This window comes from Varroa destructor, unplaced genomic scaffold (genome assembly GCF_002443255.2).
Source record: "Varroa destructor unplaced genomic scaffold, Vdes_3.0 BEIS01000006.1, whole genome shotgun sequence".
NCBI lineage: Eukaryota > Metazoa > Arthropoda > Arachnida > Mesostigmata > Varroidae > Varroa > Varroa destructor.
The window spans coordinates 29,999,937-30,021,142 of NW_019211459.1; the positions used below are offsets into that span (position 1 = coordinate 29,999,937).

Sequence of the window (21,206 nt, forward strand, 5' to 3'; positions counted from 1 at the left end):
CTCTGTAACCATTAACCCAGACGATCCATAATTCTCAGATTACGCAAGTTTTGCTTAATAGACGCAACAAGTAGCGCTGCTCTATAAATGCATTTTGAATGATAGATCCTAAATCCCGTGTAAACAAAGTTGCGGGCTTATATTCCAAGTAAGTATACGTTTCCTCAAACTCAAGTAATTATACGCTTTATCTATTCTTCAGCTTTACTGGTACTTACGTGCGACCATCAAAGCCGATGTAAGAACAACAGATAGAAGAATTGTGAAGTAAACGCAGGTTTAACTCTTCCACGAGACATCAATAGCATTTTAGCAGGCCTCACAAAGAAAATGTCGATGTTGCTTGCGATGTCGAGAAGGCTTTCTAACAGTTTTGAAATACGTCCTGAATAGCACATATTCCTACTATTTTTTCGATTCTTTGTGAATTAAATGCGTCTACAGTTAACGATTTTCTTAAAAGCCTTTCCGTTTGATATTTTACCACACTCTTCGAACCTAATAGGAACCTTTTTGATTCTCTTGATCCTAAGCTGCCGTACAATTGTTACATCATCGTAAAACGAACTCCGTTACTTTCTTATTCGCAGAAACCGGAATGAGCCTTTTATGCAGTGTGTATAGACCAGAACCTCCGTGTCCTTTTTGCCGCGCAAGCAGTCGTCGAGTTGAAAATTCTCTACACCTGTGGTTAACTTGGTCAAGTTACTTATAAAATAACGGCAAATATAAAAAAGGAAACGATGCAGCTAAACTGGATTGGTTAAAAGACGTTTTTAGTAAGCGGAAATCCCTTATAGCAAATCACGCTGGTTACACGGTCTTCATTCGACCAATCAAAAACTGAAAACTATCTAGACGTATAGAAATAATTGAAGCCCGTCGAAGGTATTGCTTCCTTTAATTTCGCACGTTGAGTGCAACTTTTTCTGGCAGTAAGCGCATTCTTTGCGGTTGTGTGTTTATTTGTCATGTTATCGCTTACAAAATACGAACTCATGCAAGATATCATCAATAGTTGTATGTACTACTCTTTAATTTCAGGATTTGTAAACATTTTGAAAACACGGCCCAACCAGAGTTATTTTATCACTACGGAAGGATCTGAGATAGCTTGCACTGCCTTGGTAAAATTACAATCATTTAAAGATTAACAGTACATTCTATCAGCTTCATTCATTAATAGACAGCAATGGCATCATTCGGTGCAAGTTTAAATTTCAGAACTCGCCCGGTCTTTCTATCATCTATCACTTCACTCCGATCGTTCTTAGGTGAAGCTCTCCTGTGTCAAAAGGACCACTTTCTAGTGCTTTTTGAGCAAAGATAGTATTTTTCTAGTACAGTCCGCTCTTGCACTGAACCAAGGCCTTTTGTGTATTGATCGGAAGTACGTCGCGCAGTTAGGTGATGCGGCACTTGAAGAACTATGCTAGACATTCACAAAGCAGCTGTAAAATTTGTTTCTAGCCTTCGAAAGACCGTAAATTGCATGGTTACACATTGAGTTTTAATCTTTCCCCGCATAGTAGCACTACCATACCCCTCTCCGCATTTTATTGTGTTTTTATATCCTTCAAACATAAAATAATATGCGGGAAAAGTACGAAAATCCCATGAATCCCAACATTTTTTTAAAATTAAAATAAGTGCAACCCATTTCAGCCGGAAACTTAAGGCACATGTGGAAAATTTGTATCTAATATGGATATATCTAACATGAAAGTTAAGCCACTTTTCCCATCATGTGTATAGATATCCACATAGGGCTTGATCAGTTCTATAACCTTTTTAGCATCCGTCGACCATAACGCTCCTGTTCACAAATTGATAATTCTAGCGCCTCGCAACATATTGATAACGATTGCAGAAGCTCTTTATACCACTATTAATAAGAAAAAAAAGGATCGAACATTGCTTGTACTAAATAATGATTGAACCAGTCTTCATTTGTACGAGGTGAAACATTCTTAACGCGGACACATTTCGGCACACTTGAGAGATTATATATAGATCAGAATAAATAATTAGAGATGGGCAAAGAAAATCTTGTTACAGTTATCCTGATGTAGGCATGCAACTTTTCAGCAACTCAGTTATATGTAATTAATCTTTGTTCTAAGCTCAAGTTGTCTTCCAGTTAAATGTATGCAGTGACTTCTTCATAATTACCCCTTCACTTTACCGCTATATCTTTATCATGTTGTACTTTGTTACGGCACTTTTTTGCCTTGAATACTAAATAACGTTTATCCCGTAATATTTGCAACGTTGAAATTTTCGGTATAAAACAAATGTGATAAGACCGGAGTAAAACTGGGATAGTATCTCGTTTAAACCAATTTTAATCAATATTAGAATTGAAATTACTTAAAAGACATAGCTATTCCAACCACTCCGCATTATTACATCCGTGATAAACTGATTTCGTTTAGGAGTGGGTTACGAACATCCAGTTGACAGGTTGATGCAGTCCTGTACATGCAATACTATAGTAGTGTACACATATATCATGCTGGGCAAGGCAAAACAGGGTTTTGAACGTCCGAAGTACTAGCCCACCTTAGATGGGTTCTTTTTTTAAGAACTAAGGAGGAGTCGCAAGAGTGTACTTGCCATTCTCTAAGTCAAGCTTTACTGACATTTGTGTAACTATCGTGATTATTCATGACTTTGTGATATAACAAATTATCTATCGTTCACTATCGGGACTATCCGGAATGTGAGACGTGTGCGCCGGTGTTGAATACTCAAAACATCCGGGTCCAACTTAAACAGTTTCAATCACAAAAAGACTTGTTTTATTTCTGTATTAACAGCTAAAAAAAATGATGGAAGGATACCGTCGTAAACAAATACGCAGTTATATAGGACACTACTTTCGGCATGTATGTGATTTCTTCGCTACACACATGGCTGCGCTACTCAACTTCGATCCATAATCCGCGCTCTCGGTCAATTTTCGTTGCAAAACGCCAAACCCGTAGGCCTGCGGTGACACCTGTTTGAGAGCTAGCCAAAGTTGGCTGTACTAAGGTCGTGTAATCATCTACAGCATTATCGTGTCACCTTTAGAGTACTATAGCGCCTATTCTCTTTTGCTCAAACCGGATTACTCCTTTCTATTAGGACCACCTCTGTTAAGTCTCGCGCGTATGCACTTTGGCATCTTTTGTAACGGATTGCCTTTCTAACTGCAGGTACCCTTAAATGGAAGCATTCAAGTACGCGATTTTGATTTTCGAGGCTTTGAACTTCGACAACCTTTACACAGAGCCAGCACTTTTTTGATCTGAGGTTATACGTCTGAACCGTTATAGAAGTCCTTCAGGACCCCCTATATGGTTTTCTGGATGTCATTTTTCCGGAGTGGCGCAGCGTGATTACCGTTTCACCTATACTTGTTCAATCCGTGAAGACGCGACACATCTTTTTGGCTCAGCACAGAAGCCTGCTGACGAGTACGTACTCAGAAACATTTCCCCCTGCGTCAAGTTCAACCGTAATGTTGTTCAGGCGAGGGTCTGCTCGTTGCATTCTCCTGACATCCGCCATTTCAAGACCTCCCAATTCCATGGTAGTCACCATAAGGAGTTTTGCATGCAATACGGGTTCTTTAATGCTAATGCTCCTGATATTGCTGCTGTCATCACGGAAATCCTTAGGTTAGAAGCGACTTCGCAAATATAGTAGACACAAAAGTTTTATCTACTACGCACGCTGGCTAATTCTGGCGTCGACTTGGCTTCAGTTTTACTTCGGTGTATTCAATAGTTGCGTGCAGGCTTCGTAAGGGTCGTGAAGGCAGACAGTGACGCAACAGTTTAGCAGTTTACCAAAAACCACCACACAGGCACGATCTCTTAGCGCCCTTTAGGAACGTCTTGAACAGAAATGGCAACTTTGCACGCCCCAGCAAGGACCCGCGCATAACATTCTCCCGCGTTGTGGTGGTGCTTTCCGTGGACTATTTTGAAGTCATTGTACACCGCCTTGTTGTGCATAACGAATTTGGACTGAACCTGGCAAGGGTCTGTAAGCAATTACGAAAAAACGCTTATGCGATCAGCTATAGATACCTGCTGCTACCTCTGAGGCCCTGATCCATTCTTCAAACATCCAGTTATCAATAAATAATAGCAGCGCGACTCCCTCCACACTGTCAAAAGGTCCGCCACAATCCGCAGCTTTGTATATGTATATAAAAAATATATATATATTGATTAACAAGTGTATATATATCTGGCCTAACAAACATTGAACGTTTTTTCTGACGTTAGCATCATTTGAAAGCAGGGATTTGGCAGCAGTAGATGTCATAAAACTGTTGGAATACCTTAATTCAACCGCCTTAAACATATGTGAAATGTATGCTATATTTTGCAATTTTATTACGGTAAATGTTTCCGAGGTTCATAAGAAATCTGTGGCGCTTGTGGTCAAGATACGTTAAAGATGGTTTTATCGCTTTCGTTTTGAAAATTGCATTATGAATTATGCTTCCCATAATTGTCGACCGATTGCCAAAGAAGTTTATGAAAAAAGGTGACCAAAACTGACGCGTGAGCAGTCACGAAATCCGCAAAAAACTAAATATCTATCATTATACAATTTCAAACCAATTGAAGAAAGACGACTACAAAAAATTTCGATGTATGAACTGACTCTAATGAATTAACTTGCTCGTATTTCCATGTGCGAAACCTAAAAAAACGTAATGAAGTGGCGCTATTTCTAAAGCGGCCAACCACGGGTGATTAGACCCAGATCAGGAACGATAATAACGTGCTAATAAAAAAAAAAATGTGTTCCATAGCCTGTGGCAAAGTTTAGGCTGATACCAAAGAACATGATGTTCTGTGTTTAGTGAGAGTAGAAGATAATCGTGCATTGTGAGGTGTTGCCGCCTACCAAAGCGACTGATTCAAACCTCTACTGTTAACAACTAACAAGATTTCAACAAACCACTGAACATTATCTACGAGAACAAATGAACAGAATTGGCAACGTCTTCGATCACGTAAATACCAGACCACATACATGTGTAGCTACCCGACAAAAAATCGAAGGAATTTAGATGAAAGATTTCATTGGATCAGCTGTGTAGCCCGTATTTTGCACCACCAGACTATCATACGTTCCGGCCTCCGAAAAACTCAGAAGTTCTGCAGTGATGAGATTATGATGTTTTTATTATGAAGTTACTATACATATATAAAGCGCATTGTTTTTTTTTTTTTTTTTTGTTATTATAATTTAAATCCAACTTACGTTTCGATCATTAACAAACCAGGTAAGATTATCCCGATGTCCTGCAAGCGATTCCCGCGTTCTACACGTTGCCACAAGGCCGTCATGCTTGCGGTAGCTACTGTAAAGACCCGCTATCTGAGGGCCGCCCATTTCTGTTCCTGTTTAATTCACACAGAGAATTAGTAGAATTTTGATTGGAAATCCATGTCGACCTTATTACACTGGTCTCTATTGTCATACTTGTGATTAAGTGTCAGCGATTCGGCTGAGTTTAGCTTCTGTAGTTACAAGGAGTCAGAAAACAACGTATGTGTGTAAAGCTAACTCAAATGTAGACATATTTGAAACAGGCACTAATGCGAATAAACTCCGACTTATTTTAAATCACATAGAGCGTAATGCTAGCCACTATTTTTAAAGGCAAACATTTAGTATGTAAATTAGAAAGTGTTTTACGTGACGCCAATCTAACATAACGAGTTTCTGTAAATTTCGAGTCGGAAAGGTCAAAGGCCTTTAAAGTATTTGTATTTTAGGCTAACAATAGTACGACCACGATATACAAGGATAATTGCAAACGTTGAAATAGAAGGAAATACTCTGTTGCTCATTACGTACGACGTACTATATTACAAACACCAACGATATTTAGCAAGTCAAAAAAATTACTTAAAAAAATTACGGACTTTTCAGCTGCATGGCAACAGAAAACAACATTTACGAAGGATTTTTGTGAAGCCTTTATCCATTTATGGCTATAAGCTGATAAGGTATCCGCGGAGAATAATTGGTTTAGAGGCAAAAATATTGTTTAGAGCTGGAAATTGACGCTCAGTAATTAAATTTCGATTTGGTTTTGAATGTGACGGCGATGACGGGACTCAGCGAAATAGCAATTCGGAACGTATGTAATCGCTTTAATAACGAAAATTAAGAGGTTAAAGACCACAAAGAAAATTATTATACTTCTAGGCCTCAGATATAAGAACAAGTTTTTGTGATTTAGGGAATTTTTAGACAGAACGCGGACAAGACGTTTCCCATTAGCTTAATATAAGGTTCTTTAAAGGATCTATCATGAATTTATAAAGAAAATACTAAAGACGAAAATTAAAAGCAAAAATGGCTTTCTCACAAACGGAATACAAAACAAATGATAACACGTGATGTACGATAGAGACAATTAAGGCGACGATTATGAGCTAAAAATTTGCTTGGGCACGCCATCGCCACCGACGAGACATGCATTGGTCTATGCCATTCATCACAGATAGGCCAGGAGAATGAATGATGTCAAACAGGATAGGAATCCGATGATAGGGTTAAATAGATGAATATCGAAAACATCTGTTATTACTAGATTTTGCTCCAAAAAGAAACGCTCAACGGCAACAAGTATTCCAAATTGGTATGGCGTGGCAATCAACAGCAAGCAGTGTAGCTATTCAACAATAACGCACAGTCTTATCGCTGTGCTTGAATTTTAAATTTGTGACTAATTAAAATTAAAAAAAATAAATAAAAATAAAACAAATTCGAGCGATGAGTTCAACCCCTGTGTCCTTATATTTTTATCACTTGCTTCCACGCGATGAGCTGAAGTAATGTGTCCTACCGTGAACACCTTTAAACAGATCATTGATAACCAAATTGGGGCAAGTGTTGAGAATCTCCCAAGGCGCTGGCTTCTATATGTAGGCAATAAATACACAAATGTACCGTTGTTCTGCCTTGTATAATTTCTACCCGATCAATCTCGACAAACAGCTCCAAACAACTATAAACCGTGTGATATTCGACTGGAAACTATGACTGTGTAAGAAATGGGAAGATATGAAAAATCATGAAGGAAGCACTACCACATGCTAAACACCCTCAGACGAAAAAGAGCATACTTCTGAGTGCAGGTATGTAAACAAGCCTGTAGCAAACCGAACAGAGGGGAAACAACAGGAGACATGTTTCTACATGGTAATGAACAAATTTCGGGCAAATTATATCTATCAATGACCGACTAATTATGGCCAAAACTTGATTAGGTAGGCTTAGTCCTCTTGTAGTTCTGACAAAACTGTGCGATCTGTCAACAATTATTTAAAAAAAAAAATCTCATGAGCACTATGTATCCCGCACACCAGTACCTGGCAATTACATGTTTACCTAAAAAAGTAGTCAAAAAAACATGACCTGTGTTGATTGTGTTAGGGATTTATAGAACTATCACCATGACGACAATCAATTAGGAAATAATGGCAAGCTTATGATTTGTAGTACGATCTTAATATCGGGAATACTTAGCTATGTGGTGTCTTTCACACAAGTTTAGCATCCAGGTAGAGCCTTTTATTTTCTCGAAACCTATAAGCTGAGTTGAATTTTAAATTGAGGAGCTTAATATAAGTAAATTAAATACGTAATAAAAACACTGGATGTACAGCACCTTCCATGACCTAACCAAACAGCCACACTAATATTGTCAAACTCTGCTAGAGTCACAAAATAGACTATATCGTGCATGTGGATTGGTTATTGGAATATTAGTATTATGTATAACACTGGGAAGAAATTTTGACGAGTATTGTGCCTTTTATATGGTACTGTTGAGGATAACCTCCTTAGCAATACTGGAAACGAAATTTTATGTATAGTCAAAATTGGCGCATGATAATAGCATCATCTAGACAAACATTTACATACTGTACAAATTAAATAATGTTTTCTTAGTAAAATGCGGCTTCACATGGTCACAAGGTGTTTATTTGTATAAGCATAACTATTCAGTTTTTCAGTGAGTTATCTTTTTTGAATGAATTTTTTGTGAGCGTTATAATTTTAACCAAAGAATGCATAATAAGTTATACATACGTTTTAACAATAAAGCTAGGCAGCTTTTAAGGCTGTGTTTGAAATCTAAATGCAGTTCTCCTGTCCGGCCCTCCAAAACTGATCTAGGGGTGTTTATCGTAAGAACTAATGCAAATATACAAATCCGCTGTGTCATACCTCTTATTACGTGCAAACGGCTACTGTTTGTTCGAGCCCTCACTCGGATCTCTTCACTATTCAGTTGATAGGTGACGCCAATCTGCCCACGACAGCGTAACCTCAATTTACCCTTATGATCCACATGACGTGGTTGTACGCTAAACACCAATGATCGTACCAGTGTTACTCGACCGTCATCATGCACTCGATCCATAAGTGATTCAAGTTCTTTTTTCACCTGAAGATAGACACGCAAAGACACATAAAAGCCCGACTTGGTTTTAGTAAATAGTACATTTAATTTGGTTATAAAGATTTATGAGGGCGCATATGGGTATGTAATGACACAGATTCTAGGGTATTCAAAGTGAGTTAAACGAACTAGCTTATCCGTGCTATTGTAGACATGTTTCATCTTCATCTATTATGTACACATTGCCAAAAGATTTCTGGCAGCTTTTCTTCCGTTTACCCAAGTTGGCGTAGTGACCATAGTCTTTTTTGTCCAGTTGATAGTCGCTGCGAGAGAAACTATTGTATTCATTCGCGTTTTATAGGTGAAGCGAATAAACCCACCAAAGCCAGATATATGAGTATATTAAGCAACTGAACGGCTCGCTTGTGCTGTGTTTCTTAAAATTAGCTTATTTCCATCTGACACCTTCGAATGGCCCCATAAACGACATGTAGAGGGGTACAAGGGCCGCAACAAATCCAACGTGATGGAACAGTAAAAGTCTGAGATAAATGGGTCGATCCGTTTCTAGATGAAGAGTGGGCGGCTTACCTGTGGGTGCTCGCGCAAATATGTGAAAACGTCGTCGAGCTCTGTGTTCAAATGAATGCCCATGATTAATATTCGCGTTTAGTGGTTCTTAACTTAATTCATATATGCATTACAACCAATAAAATCTTGTTGTGTAGAAACACATAGATTTATGCTTACGGGGCTGTCATTGAAGACCAATCGAGTGGTGTCATACTCCATGCCCTGATGTGTTACAATAGCGCACACCGGATATTTTGGTATCATTTGTAATTCTAACTCTTGGATTTTTAAAGCGGGAACGCAACCGTGTATTCCCGACAAGTTCAAAGCAGCTTGTGTAGTTACAATCGAATTATCATGTACATATGAGACTTAATTATTTTCACCAAATCTGTCATTGTTCGCTACGAGTATTTCATTGAATAACAACACATTATGTGTTTGGCTAAAAAGTGTAGTCTAGAAATAGCTTTTCTGCACGCCTAGCAGAAGTATAATTTTTGAGCCGTTCGACTTTGATAAGGAAACTTTGGTAAGTTGAGACTTCAAATTGACTGACCGGTTGAAAGCAGGTACATGCAATACTGCATGTGCAAAGATGAAATGGTGCATTTCAGCCAAGCGATCAACCGTTTCCGAAATTACAGTACTTCCTAATTTGGCATAGACATCTATATTTTGAAGTATCTTATGAAATAAGTTATTGATTTAATACGCTTAAATATAGGATTAGTTTGAACTTATGAAGCGCGGTATCCTTTCGCGTGGAGTGTATTTAGTATAAATGCTAACATTTCTGTATTAGCGTAATTCAATTTATTTGTTACAGTTTGAAGACGTTGTGCTCGCCTCCATAGTGTTTTAATAGTGCAAGATATACTTAGCTGTGAAAATGTCTTGTTCGGCAGAACAGGCTTCGGACTATAATCCTTAACAACACCTTTTTTTAACCAAAATCAGCCCAATATTATATAGCAACAAACAGAGGCCATGATGGGACGTCAGTCGTTCGTTTGTTCCTGCTATGTTAAGCTCCTAAGCATGTGGTGTGAAATTCGAGGAAATATTTGTGAAAACTGTTCTTCTCCATTTACCAGCAGTAATAGATTCACATAAATTATGGATTTCAATAATATTTTTAAATTTAAAGCTTGTGCTATCTAGTAATACATTATTTGAACCGACTTATCCAAGAGTAGTGGGGACGATAAGTGCCACCACAGATGGCCCCCAGTGTAGCGACTGCGACACTGTATCTTAATCTTAGAAATCATCTGGATATTCAAGTATAATTTTTTAATTATGGTGTGGACATCAGGCTAGTCCGTTGAGAATCATAGTTATTACTACCACCTTACATCGTAGATTAAAGCCAGTGTGTGTTTATAATGGTATTTAGCTTTTTACGCCTCTTTTTAAATAAATTGATATTATTCAAACTTTCATTCTACAGAGCAGTCTAATCGGCCGTTTCAATTTGACCCGAACCGAGTCTGATTGATACAAATCTTTTGAGATCACCTGTTGGCTGCCCTAAGGACCGAAAGAATTTAGAACTTTATTTGACGGTCAATAAACGCTGACATTTTAGAGGATACAAATATTTAGGATTTGCAGCTGTATTCTTTTGAAATTTCTAGTCATGAAAAAAATATTAATGTTTTCATCAGCATACGGATCTTGTTATCCGTTGCTGTAAAAGCCGTCTTACAACGATAAGTAAAAAAAAGAAAAACTGGGTAAATTGCCTCAATTTTATCTTCGTCTAAGCTGACTACCAATAGAAGGCTTTGATTAACTATTACCTTAATGTCAATAAGGATAACTGACAATATACGACAATGATAGTATCCAATATTCTGTTACCATACCTACCGTTCTTTCGATTAGGCAACCAATGAAGTAGCAGACCGTAGCAAAAAAAATCAATATATTTTTTCGGTAGTAAAACGCGAACTTCTATCTCGCTTAGTCAGTTTACTTAAAAAATTTTTTGTTGTACGCTGAAAAGTTTACTTTTCAGAGCCCTTTTAAATTATATGTTGTTATCAGAGCATATTTAGACCCTAAAGAAAACCTGTTGATGAACCTTTAATGTAAGTTTATATTTGTGAGCTGAAATGTCTGAAACTAACTGGAAAGTGAATCGCTCTTAGGCATATAGGAAAACGCAACATTCACGTTTAATGTTTATATTTTTTCTTAGATAAATGGTTCCAGAAAAATCTACACCAGTATGAATAAATCGAAAGCTTCGCTCAATTACAAAACTTTGGAGTGCAAGAATTAGCTCCGAAGCTGTAGCTCCTTGAATGGCATGTATATGTCACATATTTTAATTACTTTCCTAGTGATTTTTTAGCTGCTTAAGATCACGAATTGTAATACAAAGACGCTGGCAAGGGTGGATCAACTCACCAATAGTTTGAAAAAAACATTTTCAGCTGGCAAAATTATTGGATTTTTTCGTACAAAAGCTGTTTGCACTTTAGTCATAATTTGCAACGTATTAAGCCGGTATCATCTATAGATAATTCACACTTGAATAATTTACTCCATCTTTACATCCTAAATTGAGTTCTTAGGTTTTTTTAGCCGTATTTTATTAATGCTGTTGAAAAATTCTGTTGTTGAATGTGGTTGCCAGCATTAGATATTTAAACAGCATTCTCCGCGCAATTTTATTCCTACAAACGATTTTAGTGTAGTTAAGCATGAAGGGACCCGTACCGAAGTTAAATCGGCAACAGTTGTTACAACCGGCGCGAAGTTCATAGCAGATGCTTTGGCTTCTCTAAATCTCTAAACTGTGCTCGACGATGGTTTATAAACTTCGATACGACCCATGTTTTGACAATGGCTTTTCGTTACCTCTCAACCAATTTTGTTCTTTGTTGCACAAGTTAGTCATCTCATTAGTAAATGGCGTATCTTTATAGGCAACATTTGCCATATTATCTAACATGCTGACATGATTCCGTTCACTTCTTTGAATTTTGTTAATTTTCTTTGCAACGAATGGCTTTCACCGAGTTGGAGCTTCTTTAAACCAGTTAGTGCTAGTGTTTAAACGCTATCATGTCGATTGATAAATCAACATAGTTTTCGATGTTAAAGAAACTGCGATTAACATTGCGAGTAGTTTAAGGCTATGGTTTGAAAGATCCTCTTTTAGTGCGCCTACACACGCTTTAGCCATGACGAAACATGTTATATGGAATATATGTTGACCCATGTGCAATAAGGTTATGCCATGGGCTTTTTAGCTAACAAAAAATGTGCAATTTTTTCACTTGCTACATTAAACCCTAATCCTAATTTAGTTAGTTTTATGTTATCAGACATTTCGCAGTAAGATTTTCGCTTGTATCGTTATAGGCATCAGTACACAAATATGACTGAACATTTTTCGTGAACTTTTAGCAAATTTCTTATCATTGGATCTTTTGATGACAAAAAAAAAGTTGCGCCTTCTTGCATAAACACTTAACGTGACGTTAATGTTTTCAGTGAAAAAGCCTACTTATTGGTTTCGTATGATACCCAAAAATCTAAATTCACAATTGTTATAAGTGACCTTTGTGTTGAGAGGTATTGCAAATTTTTTGATAAATATCTGCAAGTAAACGGAGTTTTTCGCCCATTTTTTATTGGAAGGAATTTTTCAGAATAGAAAATTTTACCAGGCAGATAAAATTCGTTTGTACTGACGCAATATAATATCATATACATACTGATAGCACGAACTTCGCGTGCTTCTGGAATAGTTTATTTTCATTTTCAAAATGAAAAACACTGAGTCGCTATTTTTGCGTTAACTCTTAAAGCTCCAATGTTGTACGACTTCGTGCTATATCGAATCTCTGAATACTTGCCAGAGTACTACTACAATGAATTCTTGGCCTATAACTCTATCTGTATTCCCCAAGAAACATGTGTTCGACATCTCTGTTTAGCAGTTGGTATGGCTAATCGAACAAATCACTTATATTGTTGTATATAGTCGAATTACGTTATAAAACTGCTCCTATCATTTATGGAATGTTGCTTACCATTAAGAAACAGTAAAACTGATAGTGGGAAAGAGTAATTATCCTTCATACACCACGATAGCTAAAGCTTACATGATGATTCAATATGATTATACGATTATTACATCTGATACCCAATATTAGAGAGTCAATTTTTAGCTATCTCCGTTACCGTATACAATATAATATTACAATCTCGTTGTGGATACGTAATTCTCCGCTCGTTTGAGTGCTACGAATATTAGCTAAAATAGCTATATACAAGTGAAATATGCGTTAAAACTACACCTTACAGGAGTCTATCTTCATGTTACAGGATACCAGTCACATGCAGTGACCAAAAAAAATTTCAAATATATGGTGGCAAATTCACATACTTTTGCCTGATTTCTACAATCAACAAACACGCATTTAAAGGTAAATTGGATCGTTCATCGTGTGTTGGAACTTATTCTAGAGGATTATATGTTTCAGATGCTTTCGTCGGTTTCAAATAGTGCTGTTGGTCATCAAAATAATAATTTTTATAAAGCAATAACACGCTTCAACATTCTACAATTATAACCAGTTTAACATTTTTCTGGTTTTGTCGGCATTTGGGTGGCATTTAATAAAAGAAAAAAAAAAACGAAATCTTAGCTTGGTGCGTGTGGTTCGATAATATGTCTGCGATTAATATAAAATTTTAATACTAATAATTTCATTTTGTATCTACTTTTTGAAATGGGTCTCAAGTGAATGCGCAGATGTGATTTGGATATCTGGTTTAATCCCTCAATCAAGACAGTGGTTTTTCCCAAAAAACATCCTATATGACATATTTGCTCACTTTTCTGTACTTAGTGCCAAACTTGTGCATTAATAAGAAAAAAAAAACATTGAGCTATCGCTTGTAAGATCGTACTTTTCCTTTTTCTTTATTTCTGCCAAATTTTTTGTGATAACACGGTGTAGGCGAACACATAAATTGAGTTTCATAAAAGTTCTGACTTTCTTAGGAGATCCTGTCATTCTTAAAATACTTCTTAATTACACACCTTAGTTCCGTTGATATACCAGCTGAGTGAGCACGATGTTCCCTTAAGTGGTCCAAAATAGCAGGTGGCATTAACGAGATCATTCGTGCGGTAGGCTGAGTGCAGACCTACTACGACTGGATCGCTATCAGGAATATCTGGAATCGTATACCGAAATGCATCGTTATGTGATCACATTTATAACAAAATTCCATGAACAACCATGTAGAACCATTGACCTATTTCTTAGTCCACTGTGAAATATATGTAAGGTAACAATGTTTCATTATTTGTGTTGAATCTGACCAACTTTTAGAAAATGGGTGTTTCTCGTTGAAAAATTTTAACAAAAATGTGAAAACGGGGGTTGAAGATATTATGACCGATTCTTAGACGTTAGAACATATAATATAGTGGTATGAGTATTACCTTTTATGGCAGGCTGAGAAATGAATTGCAAACGAAATACATAAATCGACGACTGTGTAGTCGTGTAATCCACTCCGATGGCGTAACTTACCTAGGTAGCGCTGCCTTGAGTAAGATTCGAGACTACCGCATCATTTTATGCCCAATTATATCTATGCAAACGACAGTTTTTGTATCATATGTTTTGGACTAACAAATTACAAGATTTACAAATGTGGTCTCATCGTTAAGGGTAGGTTATATCACTCGCGATATGGGTTCGAATGTGTCTATATGTTATAAACTACAATGCTTTGCGTTTTCCTGTCCTTTGCATTTGCAACTCTGTGCGAATCAAGAATATCTTTTCCAGCCAACTAGCTAGCTACGTTCGAACTGCATCATGCCTTTAGAAACAAACTTGTCAGCCCAGTTATTATATGAAATTTATTCTAACACATTTTATATCTCTACGTTTGATCATGCTTTTCTGAGCTGTTTCTCACTAAATTTTCGGCTATTTTTCTTGTCGAAGTCTGTTTTCAAACCGTCATCTTTTGTCTAACGAAAACTAAATGATTTTAGCGTTGACATAGAAGGAAAGCTAGTAAGCAACGATCTTGCATGTAATCTTTTCGTGGTCATAGGGTTGCTCTATTGTATGTGGGTCGTACTTCACAGTGTATCCTATTTACATTCTTACGAACTTCGTTGGGCTGTTCTTCATAACAACCCGCTCATCCATATTTCTGGTACTGCACTAAAGCCAGTTATTTCTTCGTCATGCCAGAAAGCAAAACCCTCGTTTTTACAATATAAGCAAAGATCACCTAATATCACTCACGCAGGATAAATTCCTACCAGTATCCTACTCTTTTTCTTTCGAAGTCGACAATCTACGGTATTACCAGTTTCCATATGGCTTCCAAACAATTCGAAAAAGGCTTCCCTGAGGTTAAGTGGAAAATGCTCGATGGAATTGAGAATGAAAAGGCTCGAAATTTCTTAAACTAGTGCCAAAGGCTATTTTTGACAATACTGATCTTTTCATACACAGACTGCCATCTGTTTTCGAAAGGTTAGAACCTGTTGCTTATGAAGTCATTCACGTAAATTTCAACGATTAGTCTTGAGCTTTTTGCACCTTTCCGACATCTTGGCCGTTTTAAATCCTTGTTTTTTTGGGTCTTTTAATCTGCTAACATACGACTACTGTTAAAAAATTATTTCCGGGTAAGAGAAGGCCATTGCATAATAATGTCGCAATACTTGATGAATGAACGAAGGAATGAACACCATCAGTCACATACGCAAGAGCTCATTTCGAAGCTCCGCTGGTAACTAAATTGCTCTAGCGGCCTTTCTAATGTTACCTGTTATAATCTTCCAATTTTTACAATCACCAACATCAGCTGTTAATTCTTTTACATAACAGACCGTACCTTATCGCCAATTTAAATTAAGAAAATGATTATCACTTAGATATTTTTCCAATTTATGGGGCACCGTCACACTGGTTTTATTTATGAAATAGCGCACAACATAATACACAATTGGGTTTTTCATATGGCCTCAGTTTGAGACAATTCAGGGTCATGTTACTTGCTCACTTGCTAATTATGTCTTATTTTAAGTATACAATCCATTAATTATACGTGGTGTTTGTGTTCCGGAATTAAAGATAACTACGTTACGTAGTTCTTGATGCAGAGACACCACTAAGGATTCTACTTATCAACTTCGAGGTTTTTTGGTATTAATTTTTTGGCTCCATATTTTTCAGATATAACGCCATTTCTATTTTTCTCTTATTGATTTCTACCATTTCGTATAGCTAGCTCTAATTCATTTAGCATATTACATTTAGGCATCCCAGCTATTGCTTCAGGCTAGAGTTTGTATAATTCTCAGACATCCCTATGTTCTTACTCTCTCCCTGTATGTCTCTCTTTTATTCATTTCAAGCGCTTGTCAACTAATACTAATAGATTTCGTACTTAAAACTTTACCTATCGCTTTGCTTTATCTAAAAAAAACGTCGTCTATATTTGTTTTTTGCGAGGTCAAACGGCCACGCGTTAGCAAAGAATATGTTTGTTAATAGTGATTGAAATTCATAAGTGATATTTTTGAACATCAATATAATAGTGGTCAAACTCCACATCCAAACTTTTACATAGTATCTCAATTACGGAACATTAATTTTAATCGTTAATGGTTTGCTCAATTTTTAGTTTAATACTTACCATTATATCTTAATGTGGTATCCTTTTTCTTGGTTTACAAATGGTGCACAACCCGCGTCGTGGCCTTCCTTGCTTACTAGTCGTTAGGACAAACGGTATTGCCATGATTGATAGGATTTTCCACTTCAAGCAAAAGATGCGCCTAATTTTCCTAATTATGATACGATACTTTTTTTTTAATTTTATATTTTAAGCTTTTCTTCTCTAACTATTACGATCCCGAAGCGTACTCACAGTAAAACCTCCATTATGATTATATTCGATAACCTTTCTTACACATAGCTAAAAAATTATAGCTTAATGTGGAGTTGCTGCGTATTATGATTATATATAGTTAAAAACATATATCGCCTGAGGTATTGTAATTCCTTAATGAACACACTATAACGCCCTCACTAACTGAAAAAATTATTTATCTTGAGAACTTTAGCTCTAGTGCGAGCCCGAATAGATTGTTGTTGCCATTAGTTTCAACAGCCACCAACAAGCATATACTATGGTATAACGATATGTCACTATTATAGCGGTAAACTATTAACGACTGCTAATTTTACAATCAGAAGACGAGAGAGCTCAGCAACTTATTTAACCTGTGTGAGACAAAGCTAAACGACAGTACCGCCAGTTAAAAATCGAAATATTTATTCAGCCGAAATTACTCGCAGCATATTAATATTTCCGAGTAAAGTCAAAATGCTTTATTGGCTAAAAACATTTTTATTTAATATAACCTTGACTTGTTATTCTCGGAATATATACAAACTTGGTTTACGGCAAATGCATTTGGTTTCTAAATGAGTTTATTAAGGAATCATTCGGCAATGATTCTGACGAGAATCTGTTTTTGTATTCTTTGTATACATTTTTAACATACAACACTTTGATACAACTGCTGCATTTGGCTTAGGAAGCAATTTAGAAAAAACAATCAATGTTAATTAGCTTGCTTAAATTTTTGTATTTTAGAACCACCATTAAGAAGCCTAACGCTGCCTTTGAGATATTTTGCAGGCCATGCGGGATTACTTAGCCGCATAAGCAAGGCATTGTTTCTACATTTGTTTGCAATCGTTTCCACCATTTGCATTCGACAGCGAGTTCCTCTTCGAACTTGCTCTAAAATGTTTCCTTTCCATGACCGGTACCCTATACTCTCTTTTACGCATGCTGCCTACGTTGCCATCTATCCATACTCATCTCTTTTCTACCCGCTGTCCTTCGTTCGCTCTATATTTGCGGCGCAACCAACAACCGACGGTAACCGATTTGGTGTTCAACCAACGGAAGGAAGGCAAGGCTTTCCAACCCGTTTACTTTCCTTGCACAAAAGTCTATCCTCTTGGGGGCGATGTGGAGAAACTTAGACCCTTGCGGGATTTTGCTTCGACTACATGGGACAGAGACTAGGTTTAGTCTGAGAGGAATAAAAAGCTGCATCGGAGCTGAAAGCTCTGATCCGAACAGCGTGACACGAAGACGCCCAGAGTCAAAATCCTGGAAACTAAATACCGAGCAGGCACTTTTTGGTAGAAAGGGTGCACCAAAAGAAACGACGGGGCCACCATGATGGTTTAAAAAGCTCAGATATAATCCATTAGAGGTGGTTGCTGGGCACCTCACATTTGAAGCCTGCTGAGTCTGTGCTGTTCTCATCAGCTTCAGGAATCGCTGACCGTAAAGCTGACCGAATTTCTTAGAATCTGAGAGATAGGTGGACAACAGGCTATAAAGGCTGCTTTGCCTGACTTAGATAGCTAGGAGTTGACATGGGAACACCCACATAGAGATGGATGGGCGAAGTGAAATGCTAGTTTACGAATGGCGGGCTGACGAAGATTAGATAATTGCCTTCTACTAGTGCTTCTCGAAATAATCCAGAATCTAGGAAGCCGCCGATTACGCCGGTCATGTTGAATGTCAAGACAAAAAAATAGAATCGAAACAAAGAGAAAACTAACAACTCAATTTTATACAATTGAAGGCGTTTTTCTCGAACGTTAGGTAACCCAGTTAGCTCAATCTATTGAGCAGTAATATTAGTTGGCAGTTAAACATCTCGGGCTTAGCGCTAATAAAAAGAAATCTTGGTAATAGAAGGATAAGGAATAGCGTAATGTAGTTCGAGTAGCTTTCAATCTTTCAATTTTTTTAAATATGTGGATGCGATTATGATTTTTAGATCGTCTTGCTATGTCCCACATTTTGGTGCCGCGAGTAAGATTCATTCTTTCTAAGTTATTTCGAGAAAACAAACGTGCTAGCTATGCTGCCGTTCGCAACAGCCATCTATGCTTTCAACGCGACTTGCGTCTCGGATGTCGCTAAAGATACCTTAGAGAACGCGACTTTCCGTGTGCGTGCCTTCTAGGGAAGGTTTATGCACGTTTCTGTATATAGTGCATTGCTAAATTTCTATTAGTATAGCTGTGGACCATTGCCTAAGCAGTATTTAATATTTTCGTAATAATTCACTCGTTGTTAGGCGCGGATGAATTCAATTTTTACTTAATGCCCTCTCATTGGATTCCCATCGTGGAATTCGTCCCGGTCCAATTGAGGGAAACTCAATCAGTAGGGTTCATTAATAAAAATTGTATGTATCAATTGTAGTCACGTTCTGCGAACGAATTAAAGGACATACTAGATAAGTCCCAAACTATTCGGTTTGTGTGATCTGGGGGGTGTGTGGTAAATCCCAGCAAAACCAATTGCCAATCAGAATCTGGCGTCAAGGGCAAAATTCACGCTTCGACAAGTTTAACATACACGAAACGTTCAGATAGAGACCGAGCTGTGCTGTAACGTCCAAGTAACCATCGTGTGCGTGATTTAGTGATCTTGTGTGAATAACTCAGTGATTTTGTAATTTTGGGCAATTCATGAGCAACCGTGCCAATTAGACACCACACCGAATTTAGCGACCCCTGAAATTGTACTTTAACACACCTACACAAAATGAACCTTCCGCTTGTGGGTGGTTGTTTTGCCAGGTAATCGAACGCCGTCATGAAGTGCGCTAATTGGTGACAAAGAGCGTGTCAGTTCTCACGTTGCCTATTGTTTTGCAAAGCACAGTTGTTGGACCTAGTAGCAAGCATTGAGTCCTACTTGGCGAAAATAGCTGGACTAGATGACAGGGTTCACCCTCATAATGGATTGCGGCTCAAGTTCGATACGGCTTAGGATATCACCAACATCAGTACACGCTATTTAGTAGTGGTAGTATGCAATGTAGTTTGACGTAGGCCGTTTTGTAGCTTAGCGAATAAAGGGATCTTTGGGACAAATTCGGAGAGGTTAATTAAAAGCACTGGAGAGCTAGTCTAGAAACCAGCGTCAAAAATACAAGATATTGTGGCGCGCTTGAACACATCTCTAAAAATTATACAGGTGTTAACAGTGAAGTCTGTAGGTCAAAGGTCTACGGCAATAGGTGCACTACTTGCAATAGCTGGTGCACCTAACCAGAGCACTAATGTTTCTGTATGCGCGTTCGTGTGCAAGCCCGGTACCCGCTTGCACGTCTCCAACAGTACTGCCTTTAAATTTATCTGTTGCTGCTTAACGTCAACTTATCAGGTCTTGGAATACACAATGCAAATACTAACCTTACAGTACACGAATGGCAAGAAGATACCAAAAACTTGTCATCATTGTCGGTTTCACTATATCAATCCTTGTAGTCATCGTCACGCTCAATATGGCCAATCATTTCCTCGGTTTTTACCGCGCAAATATCATGCAAGGATAGCGCCGACGGCTTCGCACAAACCTTGATTACCCCCGTTCTTTTTTTTGCAGCACGTCTAGTCATCGGTCATTTCAATGCGATATGACTTGGCGTATGTAAAACGGGATGCTCTGTTTGAGGCACGTGTCGGCCTTGCAGGGTCGCGAACGATACACAACAATGCATCCTCTGATGGGCCAGTCTATATCTCAAGCTGTCAGATTTGCAAGTGGCCGTTACAATGATGTGAGCTTTTATTGTGCCACTGCTTGTACTAGCCGTGAGAGTCTCAGTCAATCTAGTATGTCCCGACGAACGCATCATGATGTGAATGTTCTCATAGAGAAGCACCGCAGTTGTTTTTGTTAAGCTGCCTCGGGTTGAAAACCTATATTGCAACTCGACAGAAGGACAAAAAGCGCATCGTTATAGTTGCATATTCCCAGGATTTCAAGGTTAGCCTTAGCTGCTAGTGGCCAATGAACGTCGCACAGGATACCCCCAGCTTCTAAATTTTTAGATACAAATCTGGGCATAGGTGCATTTCGTTTCGTCCTAGTCGTCTGATGAATGCTTAATGGTGATGGCAAATGTACAACTCGAGACCTAAAGGATATCTGTAGTTTCGTTTAGCAGTATTATCTTCTTGATAGTACTTATCTCGAGTATACCGTACCCGATGTTTTCGGCAGCTTATTGGGGACTGATGGTGTATGAAAGCCTACTTGGTTGATCAACATCTGGCAATATATCCTTACTGCCGACAAC

At 37.8% G+C, this 21,206-nt stretch overlaps 1 protein-coding gene across 16 annotated transcripts in view; it reads right to left on the reverse strand.

The window, feature by feature from the left end:
- Window positions 1-21,206, reverse strand: part of LOC111252382 (uncharacterized) — a 158,026-nt gene that overhangs the window by 26,080 nt on the left and 110,740 nt on the right. For 15 of the 16 annotated variants that reach the window (XR_015329647.1, XR_015329642.1, XR_015329643.1 and 12 more), the window contains 3 exons: window positions 14,076-14,212; window positions 8,257-8,476; window positions 5,272-5,411 (listed from right to left, as the gene is read on the reverse strand). Coding sequence is in view for 7 of the 16 variants with exons in the window: in XM_086992074.1 (XP_086848200.1) it covers window positions 5,272-5,411; window positions 8,257-8,476; window positions 14,076-14,212 (497 nt within the window). In the remaining 9 variants the exon portion in view is untranslated. Of the gene's footprint in view, window positions 1-218; window positions 686-5,271; window positions 5,412-8,256; window positions 8,477-14,075; window positions 14,213-21,206 lie in introns of all 16 variants that reach the window. The other variant, XR_015329648.1, reaches the window with a different exon arrangement.